At 43.8% G+C, this 22,731-nt stretch overlaps 1 protein-coding gene, 1 long non-coding RNA gene and 1 other non-coding gene across 4 annotated transcripts; 2 read left to right on the forward strand and 1 right to left on the reverse strand.

Moving 5' to 3' along the window:
* Positions 1-239: 239 nt before the first annotated feature.
* On the reverse strand, positions 240-5,119 carry DAZAP2 (DAZ associated protein 2). 2 transcript variants are annotated; one of them, XM_069584421.1, is made up of 5 exons: positions 5,012-5,119; positions 4,387-4,654; positions 3,266-3,384; positions 2,606-2,851; positions 240-1,689 (listed from the first exon to the last, which is right to left on the reverse strand). In XM_069584421.1, the coding sequence occupies exons 2-5, from the start codon at positions 4,397-4,399 to the stop codon at positions 1,561-1,563; spliced, it is 507 nt and encodes a 168-aa protein (XP_069440522.1). In that variant the 5' UTR covers positions 4,400-4,654; positions 5,012-5,119; the 3' UTR covers positions 240-1,560. The 2 variants fall into 2 exon arrangements, with proteins under 2 accessions (XP_069440522.1, XP_069440523.1); XM_069584422.1 differs by lacking the exon at positions 5,012-5,119 and having other exon boundaries at positions 2,683-2,851; positions 4,387-4,495.
* Positions 4,469-12,337, forward strand: LOC138437326 (uncharacterized). The gene is made up of 2 exons (XR_011255871.1): positions 4,469-4,675; positions 12,167-12,337. It is a non-coding gene; the product is annotated as an uncharacterized lncRNA (long non-coding RNA).
* Positions 12,338-16,281: 3,944 nt separating this feature from the next.
* On the forward strand, positions 16,282-16,354 carry TRNAR-CCU (transfer RNA arginine (anticodon CCU)). The gene has a single exon. It is a non-coding gene; the product is annotated as a tRNA-Arg (tRNA).
* The last annotated feature ends 6,377 nt before the right edge of the window (positions 16,355-22,731 follow it).

Consider the following 22,731-nt stretch of genomic DNA (forward strand, 5'->3'; position numbering starts at 1 on the left):
TTTTAAGAATCTGAAAGCACTTAGGAAATAAAATGAAAAAAAGCTAAACATCTAGAATGGAACTCATGAAAATGGTCAAATCTTAGCCTTGTACTCCTGCATTTATTTCAAAGACTTCATTAAAAGAAAAAAACAAAACAAAACAATGACAGCAACACTTATCTGAAGTCTAGGTGGGATATAAAAAACGTTATATACAGAAGAGATCTAAAAACAAGTTGAGTAAAGAATCCTTGAAGTGAGGTGTAATGCAACTTCATCACTTTATTCAAATCTTCAAAATAGTCTTTATTCTACATTTTTAGTATAAAAAATCCACAAGTTAAGTGCACCACAGTGTAGAGAGAGACATACAACGCTGAACTTCCATAACAGTCAATGGTACAGTCAAACATCACATGTACAGAACACAAATTTAGATGAACTGAAATTATAAGATAAAATAAAATAAAATCCAATTTTAGAAAACAAAAATCAAAATATTAAGGATCCCTGAAATATTCTTAACCCTAATGAGATTTCACTGGACTCAAGTCATTTAGTAGTGAGGCATTCACAATATGACCCCATTAACCCAGCTGAGGAATTCTTGGGAGCCATAAGTGGCTACATCAGACACTGACAAGAAATGGTAACCAATTTCTGATCTGCAAACTCCCCTTAATTTGGCTCCAGAGTCATCAGGCTTTTAAATGCATCCTCTTCCTTGCCCCTCAAAATTATAAAGACTGCTGTTTACGGTACAGTTTGCACTGATATCCTTTGTTAAAACAAGGTTCAGTTTTTCTGGCACCAGAACAAATTTGGGCTTGGTTCATGTCTGAAGAGAAAACCTATGAGGAGGGTCCAAAAGGCACCCTCCGCTTTTGCCTGAGGAGATGCAAAAGCAGAAGCAATGGGTCCTGTGCTTGGGGCACAGAGGGGGTTTCAGAGGATCCTTTGTGAAAGACTAGTTAAAAGATGACAAGTGGGGGGAAGTGCAAGGAGAGAAGGAAATTAGTCTGACTGGCTTTCTGTCCTGCACCATTGATTCAATGGAGATTGGTGGGAAGGAGTGGAAGACAAGGGTTGAGGGTAGGACCAGGGGCAAAGGACGGAAAGAAAAAGGCAGACAACTAATGCGGTTCGTTTATAACAAGTAATATAAATCAAAGACTTAAAGGAGATTAAAGACCAATCAGAATAATTTGGCAACTTTAATTCTTAGGAAGATCAAAGTTCCCTCCAAACCTAATTTGATGTTTTATTACTAAAAGCAAAGACCAGTATGGTACAGTATTACTCCAGAGGAATTAAAGGAAGATCCTTAGGGCTGCTTCACCCACATTCATTTTATGAATGGATACCTCCCCTACCTCAAAATGCTTTAGGGAGGTACTGCTACCATTACATGGTTCCTTATTAAGTTTGAAAAGTGCCTGAAAGTTTGGGCACCAGAAAGACACCCCAACAACATGTGTCTAAACTGCAACTTCAGGTTAATATGACTAAAGCAGTTACATTGTGAGAAGTGCTGAAGGTATGTGATGTCTTTCCCGGCATAGAGATGGCCTTGGTTCTTCACCAGATGGTGTAGCCACCATCTGAGCCACCCATGAAGAAGTTTCCCTTCCGCTGAGTTACGAGGACATTGGCTCCCTGCATGACTGCCAGCTGAGCAGCATTGGGAGGGCATCCAGGGGGAGGAGGCTGAAAGGAAAAGACAAGGTTGATTGGGCAGAGGGCAGCTATGGGAGGGAAGTGGACAAAGGTGAAAAAGGACCAATCAGGAAGATGGCAGTGTGCTAACCAGCGGCATCTCAAAGAGCTATCTGGGCCACCAATCTGAGTCCAGCAGGTCTACATTCTTTGTAAGGCCAAAGATATAAACAGGAAACCCACTCATTTAAAGGGTTCTGGATCCAAAATAAAGCCTATGGATACCTTCTAAGTGTGGGAAGTCCAGACTCGGCATTTTCAGTGCAGAAAATCACTCCTATTCACATCCCAAAACGGAGCGGGTACCAGGTCCAGGGACTTATATCACGGGGCCTGACAGTTTTCAAATGGCCCTGGATAATCTGAAGGCTCTACCTGATGACAGCATTTTCACTTCATCCCTAGCCTATGGTTATTGAGTAGATGGTCCTAGCAAGGACCATATGGGCTCTAACTCCCATACATAGGGGAACTAATCAAAAGACATTGCTAAAATCCCTAGTATCTCTCTAAATGCAATTTAATAGGGATTATGCATTGTTTTTTTAATCGTCATGGTTCCTACTACAATGCCATGCTGATGGCACATATAAATAAATGCTTATGGAATGAATGAGGAGTGTTACTAAACTAGTATCAAAGTGAACTGGAAAAGCAGCAGGCAGGACTCCTAAGACAGGAAAACAAAGGAATCTGATAAATTCTAACATCGGTGAGTACGCCAGATGTTACTGACTGGCCACGGTTCTCCTGCCCCTTTGAGTGCTTTCTGCCTGACTACTGGACGTCAGTGATTATTACACCAATACCAGCAACTATTACCCAGGGATGATGAAAGGATGACCAGTCATTTCAGAAAGTTAAAATACACAAGGGTCGAGCTTTTTTGTGACCAAGTCATACTCACAGGAATGTTTCCAGCAGTAGCGCCAGCTCCAAATCTGGCCCCTGTATCATACCCTCCTTCCACCAGCACTGTTGAACCAGGTGGATAGATGGGACCAACTGGATAATAAGCCATGGGGATTGTGGAACCTAAAGGTCCAACAGCCACAGACTGGGCCATGGGAAGATACAGTGAGGCGCCAGGAAATGCAGCTGACATGGTGGGGACGGTGGCAGCCCCCGGGTGCACAAAGCTCGGACGATAGAGCTAGAAGAGGCAGAAGAGAAGGCAATAAGTTACTTCATGACATTCCTATTTCAGATCTCAATTTAATGAGTCAAGTCTTAATTCTCCTTGTGCAGATTACACTCTTTGAGTTACACAAGTTGCCTTTCCACTGCCACTCAATATTCTCCTGGATCACTTCCTGCTATAGCTAATGTTAGGCTCAGGGAATGCAAACTCATCTTCTTAACTTCAGCCAGTGCCAAATAACATAAAACAATCAGATAATGCCTTCTCAAACCCAAAAGAAATGGCTGAACTATGTCACGTTTTAAGATGATTCATGTGAGCACTCTCTTCTGTTTGTGGAAAGTAAATAAACGTGTGGAGCCAGACTTGGCCAAGGACCGAAAACATGATCCAAGAGTATTCCATTATTAAGTTAACTGGAAGCACCTCTGAGTAGGCAGGTGGAGCATCAGTATAGGGTGGAGCCTGAGGAAGATGCAAGGTCTGAGGGTACACAGGGTTCCCAGGAGGCTGCACAGGGTAAGTTGGCTGCGTTGGATATTGACCTGGAAGACAAGGGGGGAAAAAAAGCATGTTGTCTACCATACAGTCACCAAAACAAAGCAGGGCATATTGGGTAGCTAATCTAGCTGGGATAAGCAAAAAGAGATTTCCAAACAGACTGCCCTAGAGGGCCTGATTCCTGGAGCCAAGAAAATAAACATTCTCGTTGCACCCTTAAAGCTGAAGAAGCTGGATTCCAACTGGACATCCAGTAGCGGACTGCTGTAAGGGGAAAGTCTAGCTGGGCCCAAGATCCTCTCAGAACGCAGGGCAGTTCTGGGCATCCCCTCTAGCCGGTATTTCAACGGTGTGTCCTGTCTCCCTGTCCTGCGTGGTCTCCAAAGGTCTGGTTGTAACTGACCAAGACCTCGTGAGTAACGGTGGTTGTGGTCATCGACCTCACAGGTTCCTACTCAAGGTCGACTTCCAAATGAAAAGAGTGAGTGGTGGAAGTGAACGCTGAGATCGGGGAGGGGGCTGAGGGGAATGTTCTGACACAGAAACCGGGAGACTTTCTGGCCGCCAGCGAGGGTAAGGGGGAAGAGACCCCCTTCGGGCCCGACTGGCCCGCCCACCAGAGCGGCACTTTACTAGTTAAGCCCGGAGGCCTGCCTGTGGTTCCGGAGCGCGGCGCCCCGCCTCTGCCAGTTCTCCATTGGCCTACCCAAATCTCGCCTCCAGCTCCCCATTTGCTCCTACAGATGCCCATCACGACAAACCTTCTCCCCACCCCCCCAACCCACCCACCCAACAGCCCCCCCCCAACCCGAGTCCGCAGCTCCAAACTGCGCCACAGAGTTTAAGGGAGAAAGGGCCGTGAGGGAGCGAACGGCCGTAGTTCGGGAATGACGAAGGTGTCTGGCGCAGCCCCGGGCACTGCAGCTGGCTCAGGAGCGCGGCGCACCTCGCCCCAGGCCTGGCGTTCGGTGACCCTGGGCTCCGGGCCCGCTCGTTCCGGGCCAGCACTACTACCCCCGGCGGCCTCAGCCACCCCCTATCCTTGCCTTTGCTGTTCATGGTGGCTGCGGGTCCGGCTCGGCTCGGCGTCGCGGACGGTTATTTTTTTCGTCCTCTTCCTGTTCGTAGTCACTTCCGTGTCACGTGACGATCTGTCCGCCTAGCGTCACCCGACGCCCGAGTGCCGCTGCCACCGGAAACCCCGCCCCTTCGCCCGGCCGCCGGTTGCAGGAGGGAGGGCCCGCGTGATCCCGTCCGCTCGCGTAGGCCCCGCCCACCGGGTCTGGTCCTCCAACCCCTACCCTTGTCCCTCGGCTGAAGGAAAACCAAATACAGGTATTGTCTCAAAACGGGATCTTCTCTCTCTTGAACGCTCGGAGGCAGTAACATTAAACTATTCTCTGGAACCTTTTTCCACCTACGTTCAGCACCTCAAGGTCACCTCACCTTGACAGCCTTTCTACAAGGGGTATGCATGCTTGCTAAGTCTCATAGGTCGAGTCCGACTCTGTGCGACTCTGTGGACTCTGTCCATGAGATTCTCGCCAGGCTTCCTCTGTCCATGAGATTCTCCAGGCAAGAATACTGGAGTGGGTTGCCATTTCCCATGGACCGAACCGGAAACTAACACACACACACACACACAAGGGACATAGATTCCTACAATCTTACCTAACTGCCTGAGATGCTTCGCAACCCTTGATCTGTCTCTCGTTCCCCTCACTCAAGTCTTCACTGCCTTTCTATTCTACCTATAGGCTGTCGGTGTTTTATTTCTGTGTCGCTTTCTCACCGACAGGAAGGGTATGCTGTGCTGTGCCCCGCCCCACCCCGCCGCAACAGCTAGCACCAAAACGCATGTTCTTGGTACCCAAGGAGTACCCATGCCCTGGCCCTTACTTTGATACCTGTCACAGACACCTGTATGGTACCTGATAGGTATTTTCTCTGTGTATCCCTTCTCTTCTAACTTAATCGTTCTTAAGAGCAAAGATGCCATCCTTTAAGGCAACAATTGCTTCCATTCTTTATTTTAAGATATTTGCTGAACGCTTGCTGTGTTCAGGTACAGAGATGGAGCTGAACAAGACAGCTTTACATTCTGTAGTGTAGGAAGAACATTAGAAAAGCATCTGAAAAGAAAGCTTTGAAAAGAAAAACCCTCGGTAAACATTAGAAACCTGATCCATACTTGCTGTTGAATGACTTAAACCACTGAAAAGACCAGTACTCACTTCATCAGCAATCCGCTGTTTTTCTCTCCAGTGTCATATTACAGTTTGCAGGACACCATTAATATGCCTGATTTTATGGAGTCATCACAGATCTTCACAACAGCCCTGTGTGGCAGGCAGGGCTTGTTTAAGCATTTCTGTTTTTCAAATGAGAGATTTGCCCTAAGTCACACAGTGAACAGGTTACAAAGTCAGGTGTGTTATCTTGGTCCCCGCCCCCACCCCGGTTCCCAAATCAGTGTTTTTGTTTTGTTTTGTTCTTATCCCTTTACTCTGCCTATCACAACTGCTGCTGCTCCTGCTGCTAAGTCGCTTCAGTCGTGTCCAACTCTGTGCGACCCCATGGACTGCAGCCCACCAGGCTCCTTGGTCCATGGGATTTTCCAGGCAAGAGTACTGGAGTGGGGTGCCATTGCCTTCTCCAGCCTATCACAACTAAAATGCCCTAAAAGCACAATATCCAAGACTGTATTTGGAGTTCTTTTAGGTTTTTTCCCTTTCTTTAAATTCATATTATTTATTTGGTTCAGGCTGGTATTATTAGTATGATAAAGCCTCTGATATTTACCTTTTCTTGTATTTCTGACTAATCTTCTTGAAGGCAGGCACAGTGTTAGATATTCACTCATTCAACAGTTCTTTGGAGAACACTGAAAAATGCCAAGCACTGTTCTAAAAGAAAACAAAGCTCTTGCTCTCCTGAATTCACCTTCTGGTAAAGGGGCTTGCAAAGTTTTTTGAGCAAAATTCACAGTAATTTAAAGTAATAAACTTTAAATCATGACCCAGTACACACACATAAATAAATATGTGTAATTATATGTAACTGGAAATTTTATGACCTGATATCTATCCTTCTGTATACAATGCACTCTCATATTTTCTAATCTCTCTTATTTCCTTTTTTCAATTCTGGTTGTGATTTCACATCCTACTAACAAGTCAGGACTCACACTTTGAAAAACACTGTTTTGGGGTTGGTTTGTTTAAGTGGACTTTTAGGGTCTTGCATTTTTCTTAGCATGAAATTTGCAGTCACTAATTGGTAAATTTGAAAGAATAAGTCCTTGGAGGTCAGATCAGTCAATCTTCTCCCTTGTAACCTAACTTTTACAACTTAGATCCTAAACCACCCGAAAGCCTGAAACTGGAGAGGTCACTAATCTATACCCATCCTACCCTGTGCCCAGGGCCTCAGACAATACAGCAATGAACCTAAGAAAGGAACTGCCCTTATTTCTCTTTGGACCCTCAGTTAGGAACCCTGAAATTGTGTTGACTATAGCAACCCATGTCGGGCTTCCCTGGGGGCTCAGAGGGCAAAGCGTCTGCCTGCAATGCAGGAAACTCGGGTTTGATCCCTGGGTCAGGAAGAGCCCCTGGAGAAGGAAATGGCAACCCACTCCGGTACTCTAGCCTGGAAAATCCCATGGACGGAGAAGCCTGGTAGGCTTCATGGGGTCGCAAAGAGTCAGACACGACTGAGCAACTTCCCTTTCATAGCAACCCATGTCAGTGAGAATGTAGGAGAGGGATGCTAGTTCTGGTCATCAGTGTGTCACCAGCTAACTGACTTTGGTCCTCATCATCTCTGCTGCACTTGTTCCTTGTCATATAGGAATCAGAATCTACACCAGTGTCCTTGCAGACGCTATGCACTTTGTGTCCATAACAGACAGAGGAAACATTCAGGCAAGAGGACTGTATTTCAGAGAGGTTAAATAGCTGAACTAAGTTACACTGCTACAGAGCCAGTGTTCAGTCTCAGCTTTGCTTGATTTACAAGCCTTGTTTCTAATGTTTATTAATACATTGTTTAATCTGTTTACCTTGTTTTTAATCTGTTGCCTCCCAAGGGTCTCAGTTTCATCATCTGCCAAAAAATTCACATAATTCTTGTGTCACCTCCTGCTCTAAATCTAAACTCTGTTTTGAGGAAGGAAAAAAGCAAAGAGGAGCCTGAGAAGGCAGAGGGGAAGTGGGCCAAGCTGATAATCAGATTGTAAATTCTTGTCAGGCTCTGTGTGTGTTAATCGCTCAGTCGTGTCCAACACCTTGCGACTATATGGATTGTAGCCCTGCAGGCTCCTCCGTCCATGGAATTCTCTAGGCAAGAATACTGGGGGGGATAGCCATTCCCTTCTCAAGGAGATCTTTGCAACCCAGGAATCGAACCCAGGTCTCCTGCAGTGCAGGCAGATGCTTTACCATCTGAGCCACCAGGGAAGCCCAGTCAGGCCCTATCAGGTGTTACAAGGATAAATACAAATACTTCTACTGGATGATAATCAGCCACTGCCCCAAGCCTTCTCCCCTAATACCCTCCTCTACTCCAGCCCTTCAGTGAAACCCCTCCTCTGCAGACCTTTCCATAGTCTAGTGACTAAAGGGTTAACTCTTGACGTCCAGGAAGCCTGCAGGATCTAGCTCCAGCTAAGGCTAACTGCCTTCAGACTGGTCAGTCTTCATCCTCCTCTACAGGATGTTAGGTATTTTTTTTGCTTAATGCTTTCAGGGACCTGGGTCTCCTGAAAGCCAGGGCAGAGCCAAATGAGGTTACCACCAAAAAGAAGGAGCTGCAAACACTTGTTTTCCCTGGCAGGTGGGATTAAGGGGCATATGGCTACTTTCTTGAACAGGCATCAAAAGCTTTTTTATTTTCTTCATGCTCCTGGGTCCCCCAATGAGACAAAGATACCATTCAGTCATCAAACATCCTTTCCTGAATTAATTTAACAACTGTTGATTGACGGACTTCCCTAATGCTTCCGTAGTTAGGAGTCTGCCTGCCAATGCAGGGGACACAGGTTCGACCACTGGTCTGGGAGGATTCCACATGCTGTGGGACAGCTGGGCCCATGCACCACAGCTGCTGAAGCCCACACACCTTAGAGCCTGTGCTGTGCAACAGGAGAGGCCACCACAGTGAGGGCCCACGCACATAGGCAGGAGAGTGGCTCCCACTCACTGCAGCTGGAGGAGGGTGTGAGCAGCAACAGAGACCCAGCCCAGCTAAAAGTAAATAAATTTTAAAAATTAAAAAGTAACTTAAAAAAGCCTATTTATCAAGCACCTGTTATGTGCCAGGCCCTATAATAGACTCCAGGGACACAGTAATGAAGAAGCACACTTAGTCCCTGTCCTCATGGAACTTAGTCTACCTAATGAGAGAGAGAAAGTAAACAAAGTCAAAGTATAGTGTGATTAGTGCTGTCATAACGATGGTATGGGGCCTCCCCTTGTGGCTCTGCCTGCAGTACAGGAGACACAGGTTCAATCCGTGATCTAGGAAGATCCCATGTGCTGCGGAGCAACTAAGCCCCTGTGCCACGACTATTGAGCCTGTGCTCTAGAGCCCAGGAGCCACAGCTACTGAAGCCCTAGGGCCCTGGAGCTTGTGCTCAGCAGCAAGAGAGCCGCTGCACTGAGACGCTGGAGCACTCCAGCTAGAGAGCAGCCCTCACCTGCAGCAGCCAGAGAAAGCCCACGCAGCAACGAAGACCCAGCACAGCCATAAATAAACAGGTAGAATTATACCTGAAAACCAGCTGGACTAACACCGAGATTAATGTCCTGGATTAGTTAACAGGGTTAATGTCAGGGATAAAAACTCCATAAAGTCAAAAGAAAAATGACAAATGAGGGAACAAATCGCAATTTGCATCACAAAGGGCTGCTGCTGCTGCTAAGTTGCTTCAGTCATATCCAACTCTGTGCGACCCCATAGATGGCAGCCCACCAGGCTCCCCCGTCCCTGGGATTCTCCAGGCAAGAACACTGCAGTGGGTTGCCATTTCCTTCTCCAATTCATGAAAGTTAAAGGGAAAGTGAAGTCACTCAGTTGTGTCCTACCCTCAGCGACCCCATGGACTGCAGCCTAGCAGGCTCCTCCATCCATGGGACTTTCCAGGCAAGAGTACTGGAGTGGGATGCTGTTACCTTCTCCAAAGGGCTAATCCCCCTAAATATTAATAACTTCTAGAGATCAATAAGTATATGACCAACCATCAGAAAAAATAGCTGGGAGCACAAGGAGTTAGATGAACGTAGTCAAAATGTACAAGGATGTAACATACAACACGATACAGATAATTAACACTGCTGTAATTGTAAATGAAAGTTCTTAAGATAGTAAATCCTGAGTTCTCATCACAAAATTTTTTTCTATTTCTTTAATTTTGTATCTATGTGAGATGGATTTCACTAACTAAACCTATTGTGATGATCATTTCATGATGTTTGTAAGTCGAATCATTTTGTTGTATACCTTAAATTTACATAGTTGTTGTTGTTTAGTCACTAAGTCACGTCTGACTCATTGTGACCCTATGGATGTAGCTCACCAGGTTCCTCTGTCCATGGGATTTCCCGGGAAAGAATACTGAAATGGGTTGCCATTTCCTTCTCCAGGGGATTTTCCCTGTCCAGAGATTGAACTCAAATCTTCTTTATTGGCAGGCGGATTCTTTACCACTGAGCCACCAGACAAGCCCAAACTTACATAGTGCCGTATGTCAGTTATGTCTCCATAAAACTGGAAAAAAAATTTTTTTTAATTAAAAAGTTTTTTAAATAGCAAGTGATTTTTACAGACAGTCCACAGAAAAGGAAATATGAATGGCTTCTCAGTTCAGTTCAGTCTCTCAGTCATGTCCAGCTGTTTGAGACCCCATGGACTGCAGCATGCCAGGCCTCCCTGTCCATCACCAGCTCCTGGAGTTTACTCAAACTTATGTCCATTGAGCTGGTGATGCCATCCAACCATCTCATCCTCTGTCCATCTCTTTCTCCTCCCACCTTCAGTTTTTCCTAGCATCAGGGTCTTTTCAAATGATTCAGCTCTTCAAATCAGATGGCCAAAGTATGGGAATTTCAGCTTCAGCATCAGTCCTTCCAATGAATATTCAGGACTAATTTCCTTTAGGTTGGACTGGTGGGATCCCTTCGAAGTCCAAAAGACTCTCAAGAGTCTTCTCCAACACCACAGTTCAAAAGCATCAATTCTCAGCTTTCTTTATAGTCCAATTCTTACATCCATACGTGACTGCAGGAAAAACCATAGCCTTGACTAGACCGACCTTTGTTGGCAAAGTAATGTCTTTGCTTTTTAATACGTTGTCTAGGTTGGTCATAACTTTCCTTCCAAGGAGTAAGCATCTTTTAATTTCATGGCTGCAGTCACCATCTGCAGTGATTTTGGAGCCCCCAAAAATGAAGTCAGCCACTGTTTCCCCATCTATTTGGCATGAAGTGATGGGACCAGATGCCATGATCTTAGTTTTCTGAATGTTGAGCTTTAAGCCAACTTTTTCACTCTTCTCTTTCACTTTCATCAAGAGGCTCTTTAGTTCTTCTTCACTTTCTGCCATAAGGGTGGCATCATCTGCATATCTGAGGTTAGTGATATTTCTCCCAGCAATCTTGATTCCAGTGTGTGCTTCCTCCAGCCCAGCGTTTCTCATGATGTACTCTGCATAGAAGTTAAATAAGCAGGGTGACAATATACAGCCTTGACATACTCCTTTTCCTATTTGGAACCAGTCTGTTGTTCCATGTCCAGTTCTAACTGTTGCTTCCTGACCTGCGTACAGATTTCTCAAGAGAAATCAGGTCAGGTGGTCTGGTATTCCCATATGTTTCAGAATTTTCCACAGTTTATTGTCATCCACACAGTCAAAGGCTTTGGCATAGTCAGTAAAGCAGAAATAGATGTTTTTCTGGAACTTTCTTGCTTTTTCGATGAATGGCTTCTAAATATATGAAAAGATGTTCAGCCTCATTCTTAAGAAGGCAGATTAAAACCACACAGATACTACCATCAGACTGGCAAAAATCCAAACATTTACAAACTTTAATTGTGAGGCTGTGGATAGGCAGACACTCTTTAATTTATTGATGGTGGGAGTACTATTCCTATAGGGTTAATTTGGCAAATGTCAAATTTTATAATCCCCACTTCTAAGAATGGTTCCTACAGATACCTTTGCATTCATGAGAAACACTGTGTATATAAGGCTGTTTACTGCAGCATTGTTTGTAAAGCAAAAGATTAGAAATAACCTATATATGTCCATCAGTAGGGAAATGGTAAATTAAATCTTAGTACATCCATATAATTAAACATTGCATGGCTGTAACAAAGAATGAGAAAGCTCTCCAAAATATTTTTTAAATGAAAACGAGGCTAGGTTCAGAATCATGCTTAGCATGGAATCTTCTGTGTAAAAGAGTGGGAAAACCATATTCGTTAGTATTTTGAGTAAAGAAATTCTGGAAGATTACACATGATACCTATAAAAGTGGTAACTGAGTCAGGTTGGGGACAGAGATGGGAGTGACTTTTCACTGTATACCTTAAAAAACATTTTTAAAAATTTTGAAACGTGAATGCTTACCAGTTCAAAAACTTAAAACAATGTTGGCACACCTATTAAAATGGTTAACATTAAAAAGACTGACTGGACTTCCCTGATGGTACAGTGGATAAGAAGCTGCCTGCCAATGCAGGGGACACGGGTTCAATCCCTGGTCCCCACATGCCACAGAGCAGCTAAGCCCGTGTGCCACAAATACTGAAGCCTGCATGCTCTAGGTTCCTGGAGCCACAACTACTGAAACCTGTGCCCCTACAGCCTGTGCGCCACAGCAAGAGAAGCCACTGCAATGAGAAGCCTGGGCACCGCAACTAAAAAGTAGCCTCCACTGTCCATACCTAGAGAAAGCCTTTGCACAGCAATGAAGATCCATCATAACCAAAAATAAAGTAACTTAATAATAATCAAAAAAGACTGACTATTTCAAGCCTTGGAGAGTATGTGGAGCTACTAGAATTCTCACACTGCTGATAAGAGTGTAAAATGGTACAACCACTTTGAAAACAGTATGGCAGGATTTTAAAAGTTATACTTACTGGGTGATCAGTCCTTTCACTCCTATTAACCCAAGAGAAACGAAAGAATGTGGGCACACAAACGCTTGCCCATGACTATTACAGCTTTATTTGTAACAGCCAGAAACTGGAAACAACACAAATATCCATCAACAGGTCAGTGGATAAATACATTGTGGTATTAAGGAATGAACTGTGTATCCATGCAACATCAGTTCAGTTCAGTTGCTCAGTCATGTCCGACTCTTTGCAACCCCATGAATCGCAGCATGCCAGGCCTCCCTGTTCATCACCAACTCCCGGAGTTTACCCAAACCCATGTCCATCAAGTCGATGATAGCATCCAGCCATCTCATCCTCTGTCGTCCCCTTCTCCTCTGGCCCTCAATCTTTCCCAGCATCAGGGTCTTTTCCAATGAGTCAGCTCTTTGCATCAGGTGGCCAAAGTATTGGAGTTTCAGCTTCAACATCAGTCCTTCCAATGAATACCCAGGACTGATCTCCTTTAGGATGGACTGGTTGGATCTCCTTGCAGTCCAAGGGACTCCCAAGAGTCTTCTCCAACACCACAGTTCAAAAGCATCAATTCTTCAGTGCTCAGCTTTCTTTATAGTCCAACTCTCACATCTATACTTGACTACTGGAAAAACCTTTTAAGCTCAATTATGTTGAAGGAAAGAAACCAGACAAAGAGTGCACACTAAAGGGTGCCATTTATATAAAATTTTAGAGAATTTACAAACCATAAGTGATAAAAAACAGATCAATGATTGCCAGTATAAAGGGAAAGGGAGGGACAGGAGAGAAGAGGTGGACTTTGGGAAGCTTTGAGGAGTGATGGATATGTTCATTGTTTTGATTGTGGTGATAGTCTTCTTGGGAGTGTCAAAATTTTCCAGCTTGTACATCTTAAGCATATGCAGTTTATTGTATGTTGTGTGTGCGTGCTTAGTCGCTCACCTGTCCGACTCTTTGTGACCCCATGGACTGCAGCCCGACAGGCTCCTCTGCTCATGGGATTCTCCAGGTAAGAATACTGGAGTTGGTGGCCATTTCCTACTCCAAGGGATCTTCCCAACCCAGGGATCGAACCCAAGTCTCCTGCATTGGCAGAAAGGTTTTTTTTTAACCACTGAGCCACCTGGAAAGCCCTTATTGTGTCAATTATGCCTTAATAAAGGTGTTTTTAATTTTTTTTTTTGGTGATACCCCTCTCTTTTTATTATTTTTTTGGCCACAGTGTGTGGCCTATGGGATCTTAATTCCCTGACCAGGGATTGAACCCATGCCCCTGCACTGGAAGATAGAGTCTTAACCACTGGACCACAGAGGAATTCCCAATAAAGGTGTTTAAAAAAAAAAGTTAATGTTGGGAGGATTTCTTTTGTGGTCCGGTAGTTAAGGATCTGCCTTCCAATGCAGAGGATGTGGGTTTGATCCTTTGTCAGGGAACTAAGATCTCACAACTAAGCCTGTACACCACAACTAGATAGAAGCCTGAGCATTGCAAGGAGAGGTCCTGTGAGCCACAGCTAACACTCAAAGCTGCCAAATAAATAAAAATTGTAAACTATTTATTTATTTTTGGCTGCGCTGGGTCTTCTTTGCTGTCTGCGGGCTTGTCTTGTTGCAGAGAGTAGGGGCTTCTCTCTAGCTGTGCCTAGTCTTCTCGTTGTGCTGTCTTCTCTTGTTGACTCACACAGGCTCTAGAGTGTGGGGTCAGTCGTGGTGCAGGGGCCCAGTTGCCTTAGAGCACGTGGAATCTTCCCAGACCAGGAATGGAACCCATGTCCTCTGCTTTCGCAAGCAGAATCTTAACCACTGGACCACCAGGGAAGTCCAATAATTGTTTTTTAAAAATAAATTTTAAAATTGTTGGGATGAAGAAGAGAGAATAGCCAAGAATGATGGCTAATGAACTCTTGTAGTGTGTTTGGGCAAGAGAGATGCTGAGAGGGAAATTATAGAACTCAGTAAGCACTACAGTAGAGATGGATAAACTGCCCTCCGAGGGTTCAGAGATTGACACACCTCTTCCTGAAGGTTCTCCTGTGTGTGTGTTAAGTCACTTCAGTTGTGTCTGACTCTTTGTGAACCTATGGATTGTAAACGACCAGGCAAGATTACTGGAGTGGGTTGCCGTGCCCTCCTCCAGGGGATGTTCCCGACCCAGGGATCGAACCGGAGTCTCTTTTGGCTCCTACGTTGCAGGTGGGTTTACCACTGAGCCACCAGGGAAGCCCCGAAGGTTATCCTAGTCCCAGTAAATTAGGCTGACTAGAGCTCTTCTGCGCTATGCTGGGACTTCATTGCTTTTGCTCAGGCTTTCTCTAGTTGCAGCAAGCAGGTGCTGCTCTTCCTTGTGATGTGTGGGCTTCTCATCGCAGAAGCTTCTCTTGTGGAGCACAGGCTCCAGGCATGCAGGCTTCAGTAGCTGCGGCACATGGGCTCTAGAATGTGGGCTCAGCAGCTGTGGGGCAAAGGCCTAGCTGCTCCAGAACATGTGGAATCTTCCTGGACCAGAGATCGAACCAGTTTCCCCTGTACTTTCAGGCGGATTCTTATCCTCTGTGCCACCGGGAAGTCCCTGATTAGAGCTTTTTAATGTACCTTTATTGAACATCTACTGTGTTGGACTCTTCATTTCTATTAACAGAAAACAAAAACACCTCCTCTTTCTCAGCCCAGAGAGGGAGGGTGGAGGTTTGTGGAAGAATCCAGTCAGGCTCTGAAGCAACCTTTTCAAAGCTTTGGCTGGTCTTTGTGTAACTAACTAAGGGAACAAAGATTACAAGATATATGGCTCAGAAATGGATCCTCTTTTCTTATTGCTGGCAAGCCTTTGTAGGAGAGGCAATAACACTGCTCTGCATAATAATGTCAAGGCTTAACTCCACTGTAGCTGGGGAGCCTAGTAAATCCTGGGACAGCTTCTTTTCTTTGGGGGATCTGAGCAATTTTTATCCCTGTGAAATCCCAAACCACTTGTATGAGAATCACTTAGTGTTTATTAAAAATACAGCGTAGTAGGGTGATTCTACCACATGACATTTGCTGGTTTGAGGGTTAAGCTTTCATTTTATTCTTCAAGGTGTGTGTGTGTGTTGTGTGTGTGTGCTCCAAAAGTTATTTTCCAAAGGGTACTCAGAAAAAATAGAGCCTCATCTCCATCTCCATCTGCCCAAGAGACTGGAAGGGGTCTGGACTTGGGGTGCCAACCTTCCTTGGACAAATTTTCTGGGTGGATTGTGTGCTAAAGCTCATAGCGCCCACTCCATCCCTCACCCTCATTTAGGGAAATGTATTTCTGAATAGGGGCTCCCAGGTGGTGCTAGTGGTAAAGAATCCACCTGTAACGCAGGAGACTCGGGTTCGATCCCTGGGTTGGGAAGATCCCCTGGAGGAGGAAATGACAACCCACTCCAGTATTCTTGTTTAGGAAATCCCATGAACAGAGGAGCCCAACGGGCTACTGTCCATGGGGTCGAACAGAGTTGGACACCACTAAGCGACTGCGCACGCGCACACACTTCTGAGTAAAAGTGAGGAAGCAGAGGGAGGAAGGGCTTGGGCCCTCCCAGAAAGGAATGGAAGTTTGAAGGAGGAGTTCCTAGGGAGGAAAACTGGCCTGAGGACAGGGAGTCAGATTAGGGTTTGGGGTGCAGGCATGCAAAATCTGACCCTCTCATAAAAACTGAACTTCTTATCTGGTTTTCATTTGAATTACACAGAAAGTTAAAAAATTAAATGCTCTTATTCATTGGAATTCTCTTTAGCTTTTTTCCCAACTCTTCAATAAAGAACAACCTTGAGGGACTTCCCTGGTGATCCAGTGGCTAAGACTCTGCACTCCTAATGCAGGGGGCCCAGGTTCGATCCCTGGTCAGGGAACTAGATCCCACATCCCCCAACTAAAGATCCCTCGTGCCGCAACTAAGATCTGACACAGCCAAATAAATACTTTTCTTTAAAAAAAGAGCAACCATATTCAGTCATGCTGGGGAGAACTCACAGCGGTGCCCCACTGTGACTACAGCTGCATTTCATCCAGAGGAACCACACCAGGCAACTAGCAGGACAGATGGAAACAGAGGACCAAGCGAAAGACTTGGGGGCACAGGCAAACGACAAGCCTTGCCTTCCATTCCATTTCCCCAAATAAATATACAGATCCCACGGGGTATTTTGTTCTAGGATCCACACCCCCTTCACAGATACCAAAATCCAAGACTGCTCAGATCCCTTATATAAAATGGTATTTGCCTAAAACCTCTGCACATTCTCCTGTATAACTTGAAATCATCTCTAGATTACTTATAATACCTCAGTTCTGTCACTCAGTCATGTCCGTCTGACTCTTTTTGACCCTATAGACTGTAGCCCACCAGGCTCCTCCATCCATGGGTTTTCCAGGCAAGAATACTGGAGTTGGTTGCCATCTCTTTCTCCATACAATGTAAATGCTATGTAAGTTGCATAGTTTTAAATACTATGTAGTTGTAGATTCTATATACAAAGTTTGATTTGCAGCAAATTCACCTTTTGGTTTTGGGGACTTTCTGAAATTTATTTTCCAGATATTTTCAATCCTTGGTAAATTGAATCCTCTGATGCAATACCCATGGATAGTGGATGGCCAGCTGTGCTAGAGAGAAGGAGCCTTTAAAATAGAGGAAAGTGCTGACACTTGGGTTTCATATACATCATCTCATTTAATTCTTAAAAAACTCTTAAAAAAAAACAACTCTAGAAGTGTAATCCCCATTTTACAAATGAGAAACTACAGCCTAAAGAGGCTATCTTGCCCCAGTGAAACAGCTAGTCAGTGACCGTGATCAGATCTGAACCCATATCTGTAGATCTGGCTGAATTATAATATCTCCTCCTGGATCCTGTGGCAGAGGAGTTTGGCAATCATGGCAGTTAACTGCCTGTCCATTTGTTATTCTTTATTCTATAGAACTTTAGGTTATTTGATGCTTTCAAGCCTGTATTGCTTCTGAATTTCACAGAAATAATAAAGATACTAAAAAGAGAAAATAATAAAATCAGTGGTTCTTGGAAAACAATGTGAAATGCCTCTGGGAGTGGTAGGTTTCATTATTCCAGAGGATTTAGGAAGACAGAGTATAAAGAACATGGAATATGGAAGAAAACGTAGATCCCAGTCCTGCTCTGCTCACCAGCTGTTTGGCTTTAGACAAATCACTTAACCTCTCTGAGCCTGAGTTGTCTCATCTTGAAATTATTCCTACCTCACAGACATGGTATGAAGGTTAAATAATAACATAAATGGTAACACTTCTTGGGCTGCAGAATGTAATCTGTATGTATGAAGTCTGAAAAAATATCTATCAGATTTGCTAAAGCTGCTCCTTTGTTGCAAGAAAGGGGACTCCTTTTGGACACTTCCTGGACACAATTTCTGTGGAAGCAGGAGTCAGAGGCCTTTAGCCAAGTTAAATGAATGATGGTTGATTCTGCCAGCTTATTTCCTACTTTATGTTTTCTTTTCCTCTTATCTACACATCTGCATGTCAGGAATAAAAATTTTCCCCTATGATATGATTTTTTTGATGGAAACTTCCAGACTTAGATGGGAGAAAGAAGGGGGGAACAAAAGCCCACGTTTCTTCAGCATTTCAATCAACAACCTCATTTTCTTCTAACAGTCGAAGTGAACTTCTTATGAATAATGGATGATAACCTGATGAATATGCACACAGCCTATTATGCCTGTGAGGTTTGGTGAATAATTTATGAGCTAAAATGTTCCTCACCTTGTTACTGTACAAAAATTATGGGGGAAAAAATCCATATTTACCCTTTGAGCTGGTAAGGTGATCTGTCAGAGTGACAGCAGCCCAGCAATAATTTTACATCATTGCTAAAATTAAAGTAAATAGATAAAATATATGCATTTCGGTGTGGGAAGTCTATAAAAAATGGAGCATGCCCAACCACACTCCTTGCCAAGCAAGTATTCCAGAACTCTGACTTCTCACCTTTAAATAGCCCCACATTGTTACCGGCACTTAGGGATCTTCTCTTTTTCCCTTCACAAGGACTTCAGTATAACTAGTCAAGGTGAACAATAGCTTCCTTGTTTTATGAAAGCTGGCCAACTACAAGCCATGATGTAAAATTTAAGACATCAGAGATTTTTTAAAAAGAAAGTCCTAAAAGCTTTCAGAGAGCAAGCAGGTAAACACAGTGGGGGGTGGAACCTGGCCCAGAAGCACTTGAAAAATGTATTTGCATTGCTGTCTTCCCTCACAGCTGAAAGATTTTTTCCCCTGCTGACCAGCCTGACTCCCTGCTGTATCATCCTTCAACTCACTCCCACCTGCCCAAGCCTCCTTCTCTTAGCAACAGCAAAGATGCCTTTAACCTGGTGATTGGCAGGAGGAGGGCAAGATTAACTTGGCAGTTAAGGAAGGTGTCTGGGAAAATGTATGTGGATCCTGGGGAAATTTGGTTGCTCCAGGGCAACTTTTGAAGATCTGAAACTGAGTCAGTCCTCAAACCAGGAAAAACAGGGTTCTAGGGATTATCTACTTAGATCCCAAGAGCTTTCTAGGAATAGAGTGCAGGGCCAAGGAAGGCCCTTACTGTCAACAGAGCATCCTGATGCTTGGAGGAGACTCAGGTAAAAGAGGAAACACAAAGCCCTGTCCTACATCTGTTGGGTAAACCAATATATTCTCAGGAAACAGAAAGAAAGGGCTATTTACTACAAATTATGAGGTTTTTGAAACAATGATATAATTAAAACAATAATATTAATTTGAACAATTCAGTAATATTCAAGAAGGCTACTTAGAGGGGGTAAATCCTGAGGCGAGTTTGCAAGGAAAGAACAGCTCCAGCTGAATGTGAAGATTAAAGGTACATATTGGAGAAGGCAATGGCACCCCACTCCAGTACTCTTGCCTGGAAAATCCCATGGACGGAGGAGCCTGGAAGGCTGAAGTCCATGGGGTCGCTAGCAGTCAGACACGACTGAGCGACTTCACTTTCACTTTTCGCTTTCATGCATTGGAGAAGGAAATGGCAACCCACTCCAGTGTTCTTGCCTGGAGAATCCCAGGGACGGGGGAGCCTGGTGGGCTGCCGTCTCTGGGGTCGCACAGAGTCGGACACGACTGAAGCGACTTAGCAGCAGCAGCAGAGGTACAAATGGCCAGGCTTTCCTGATTCGGGCCCTGCCTATCCTTCCAAGTTTATTTTGTGAAGTTCTTCCCATCACTTGCTGTGCTCGTTTCTTGAACACCAGGTGCTTTCCTGTCTTATCACCTCTGCTGTTCCTTTGGTCTCCTGCCTGTTTCACTTTTTAAAAGTATTTATTTTTCTTTCTTTATTTATTTGACTGCACCAAGTCTAAGCTGCAGCATGTAGAATCTTTAGTTGTGGCATGTAGGACCTAGTTCCCTGACCAGGAATTGAACTCAGGCACCCTGCAATGGGAGTGCAGTCTTAGCCACTGGAAAATCAGGAAAGTCCCTATTCCATCTTTTAAACTTCACCTTATATGTGACTTCCTTAGGGAGGCCTTCCCTGCCCCCCAGTGTGATTCTTTCTCATATCACCTTCTAGTTTCATTCACTGTCACATGTAATGATATATTTGTGTGCTTATTTTTTTTGTTTAACATGTGTTTCCCCAGAAGACTATAATTTCAAGAAAGCTGTTTTGTTTTCCACTGGACACTTAGCATCCAATGTAGTAGACAATAATATTTTTTGAATAAATGTAGGCTCAGAGGCACAGGAAGTGGGAGCAAAGGAGGAAAAAAAAATGTCCTGGGCTGAGGATACTATTGATGAGTTTTCTTTGGCGCAGCATGTCACTGGTGACAGCTTCTCCCTACTTACTCATGGAAATATTTGTATTGTTGGCTTTTTCTCTGACTATAAAATGTATACTTATTCCAAAAATCATATATTGCAATATTTCAAAAAAAAGACTATTTCAAGCATCAGTGAGGATGAAACAACTAGAACTCTCATACATTACTAGTAAGGATATAAATTGGTTCAGACATTTTGGGAAAGTATTTAGCTGTATCTGTGTTGAAAGTGTTAGTGGCTCAGTTATATCTATTCTTTGTGACCCCATGTACTGTAGCCTGCCAGACTCCTCTGTCCATGGAATTTCTCAAGACAAGAATACTGGAATGGATAGTCATTTCCTTCTCCAGGGGATCTTCCCAGCCCAGGGATCAAACCCAGGTCTCCCGCATTGCTGGCAGACTCTTTAATGTCTGAGCCACCAGGGGAGCAGTATCTATGGGGTTAGCCAAAAAGTTCATTCGAGTTTCTGTAAGATGTTATGGAAAACCCAAACCCAAAGGTTTTTATTGGCCAACCCAATAAAAAGTTGAACATATACCCCAAACTTAGCAATTCCACTTCTCAATATTCACCTAGGAAAAATAAGTGCCTGTATTCATAAAGAAACTTATACAAGCATGTTTAGAGCAGCTTTTATGCATAAAAGACAAAAAGAGAAATTACTCAAATGCCCATCAATAGTAGAATGGATAAATTGTGGTATACTTATACAATGGAATGTAAACAGCAGTATAAAAGAACAAGTAATACTGTTAAACACAACAACATGGGTGACTCTCAAAAACATGTGTTGAGTAACAGAAACCAGACACAAAAGAATACACATACTGTCTGACTCCATTTAGATGGAGTTCAAGAACCAGTAAAATTAATCTATAGTGATAATTGGAAGTTTACCTATCAAGGAACACAGAGGAGTCTTCTCAGTTGTTGGAAATGCTCTACATCATATTGTGGGTGTTGATTTTATATATGTTTATAAAATACATATGTGTGATATATAGTAAAATGTAATTATTATAATTATGCCCAGGGTTCCCTCATTGCAGGCAGATTCATTACCATTTGAGCTACCAGGGAAGCCCCAATTGCTATTAAAAATATTATATGTAAATAACATAATCTATTTTATATGTAAATAATGTGTGTAAATAATGTACTGTGTAGATAAAAATAAATATTTTATGTATAAATAATTCATCAATATGTTCATTTAAGGTTTGTGTACTTTACTGTGTGCATGTTACAACCGATAAATAAAAAATTTAGACCAACAAAAAAGTAATATATGTTCAGCATCAAAAATTTAGGCAGAAGAGTATACAATATAAGTTTAAGGCTTCCTTTTTCCAAAGAAAACCACAATTACCATTCTCATGTATGTCTCCCTGAATCCCTTTGATCACATCCGTTTCTTTCTTCATACTGTCCCTGATATCATGCATTTGATTTATCTGTGTGTGGCACCAAAACATGTCACATAGTTTTTGTCTTCATCTGACTACATTCAATAGCAATACTGAGCCTCTTCACATAAACAGCAGTGGGAAAGACAAAAATGAGTTCTCACCATCTGCGCTCTCAAGAAATTTACAGCCTAAGAGGAGGGACCATAGGGACAAAAGATCAAACAGAACCTCCAAGAACTGTAATACTGTCATGTATCAGTTTTACAAGGCCAGTTAAAACTACAATTGTATATCAGTTAGAATTTTTCAAGGTTCTTTCACATACAAGCTCACACAGTTAAACTTCTTGACCCCGTGAAGTAATGATAATAGAAAAGTAAGTAATGAAGTTAAATCACCTGCCTGAACTTTGAGTGGAAGGGTAGGGGCTAAACCCTAAATATCCTAACTTGGAATCCATGGGTTACTCATAGATCTGCCAAGTGCAGGTAAGGTTCTGGCAAAGTGTGTAGAGATGGTCTACCACCTGGTGCTGCTCCCCTCTGCTCCTTTCCCCTGCCTTTCAGTGTCCTTCCATGGAGGGGTGAACAGTCTCCGGTGGGCTGAGGGCCCCACTTCCATTCTCCTCACATTACCTCTAACTCGTCTATGCTTACCTCATCAAAATATAAGCCACCAAATCTGGGGGTCGGGATCGGGGGGAGCAGGCAGTAGATGGTGGGCCAGAGGGCAAGCAGCCCAGGGTGACGTCAGGCTGTCTCTAGGTCTCAAAGCTGGGACCCACAGTTGCTGCATTTACAGAGCCTCCCTCCTCCCCAATTCTTCTTCCCTCATTCTTTCTCTTCCCCTTTGTTCTTCCAACTCCTTCCTCTTTTATTTGCCAACGACGTCTCCTCCGTTTTCCCTCAGCCTCAAACTGTGCCTCTTTCTATCCCTTCCCCTTTCCCCACCTTCAGGAGCCTCTTAAACCAAACCCTTCCCGACATCACCACCACCAAAGCAGAAC

The sequence above is a fragment of the Ovis canadensis genome, chromosome 3 (assembly GCF_042477335.2).
Source record: "Ovis canadensis isolate MfBH-ARS-UI-01 breed Bighorn chromosome 3, ARS-UI_OviCan_v2, whole genome shotgun sequence".
In the NCBI taxonomy this organism is placed as follows: domain Eukaryota; kingdom Metazoa; phylum Chordata; class Mammalia; order Artiodactyla; family Bovidae; genus Ovis; species Ovis canadensis.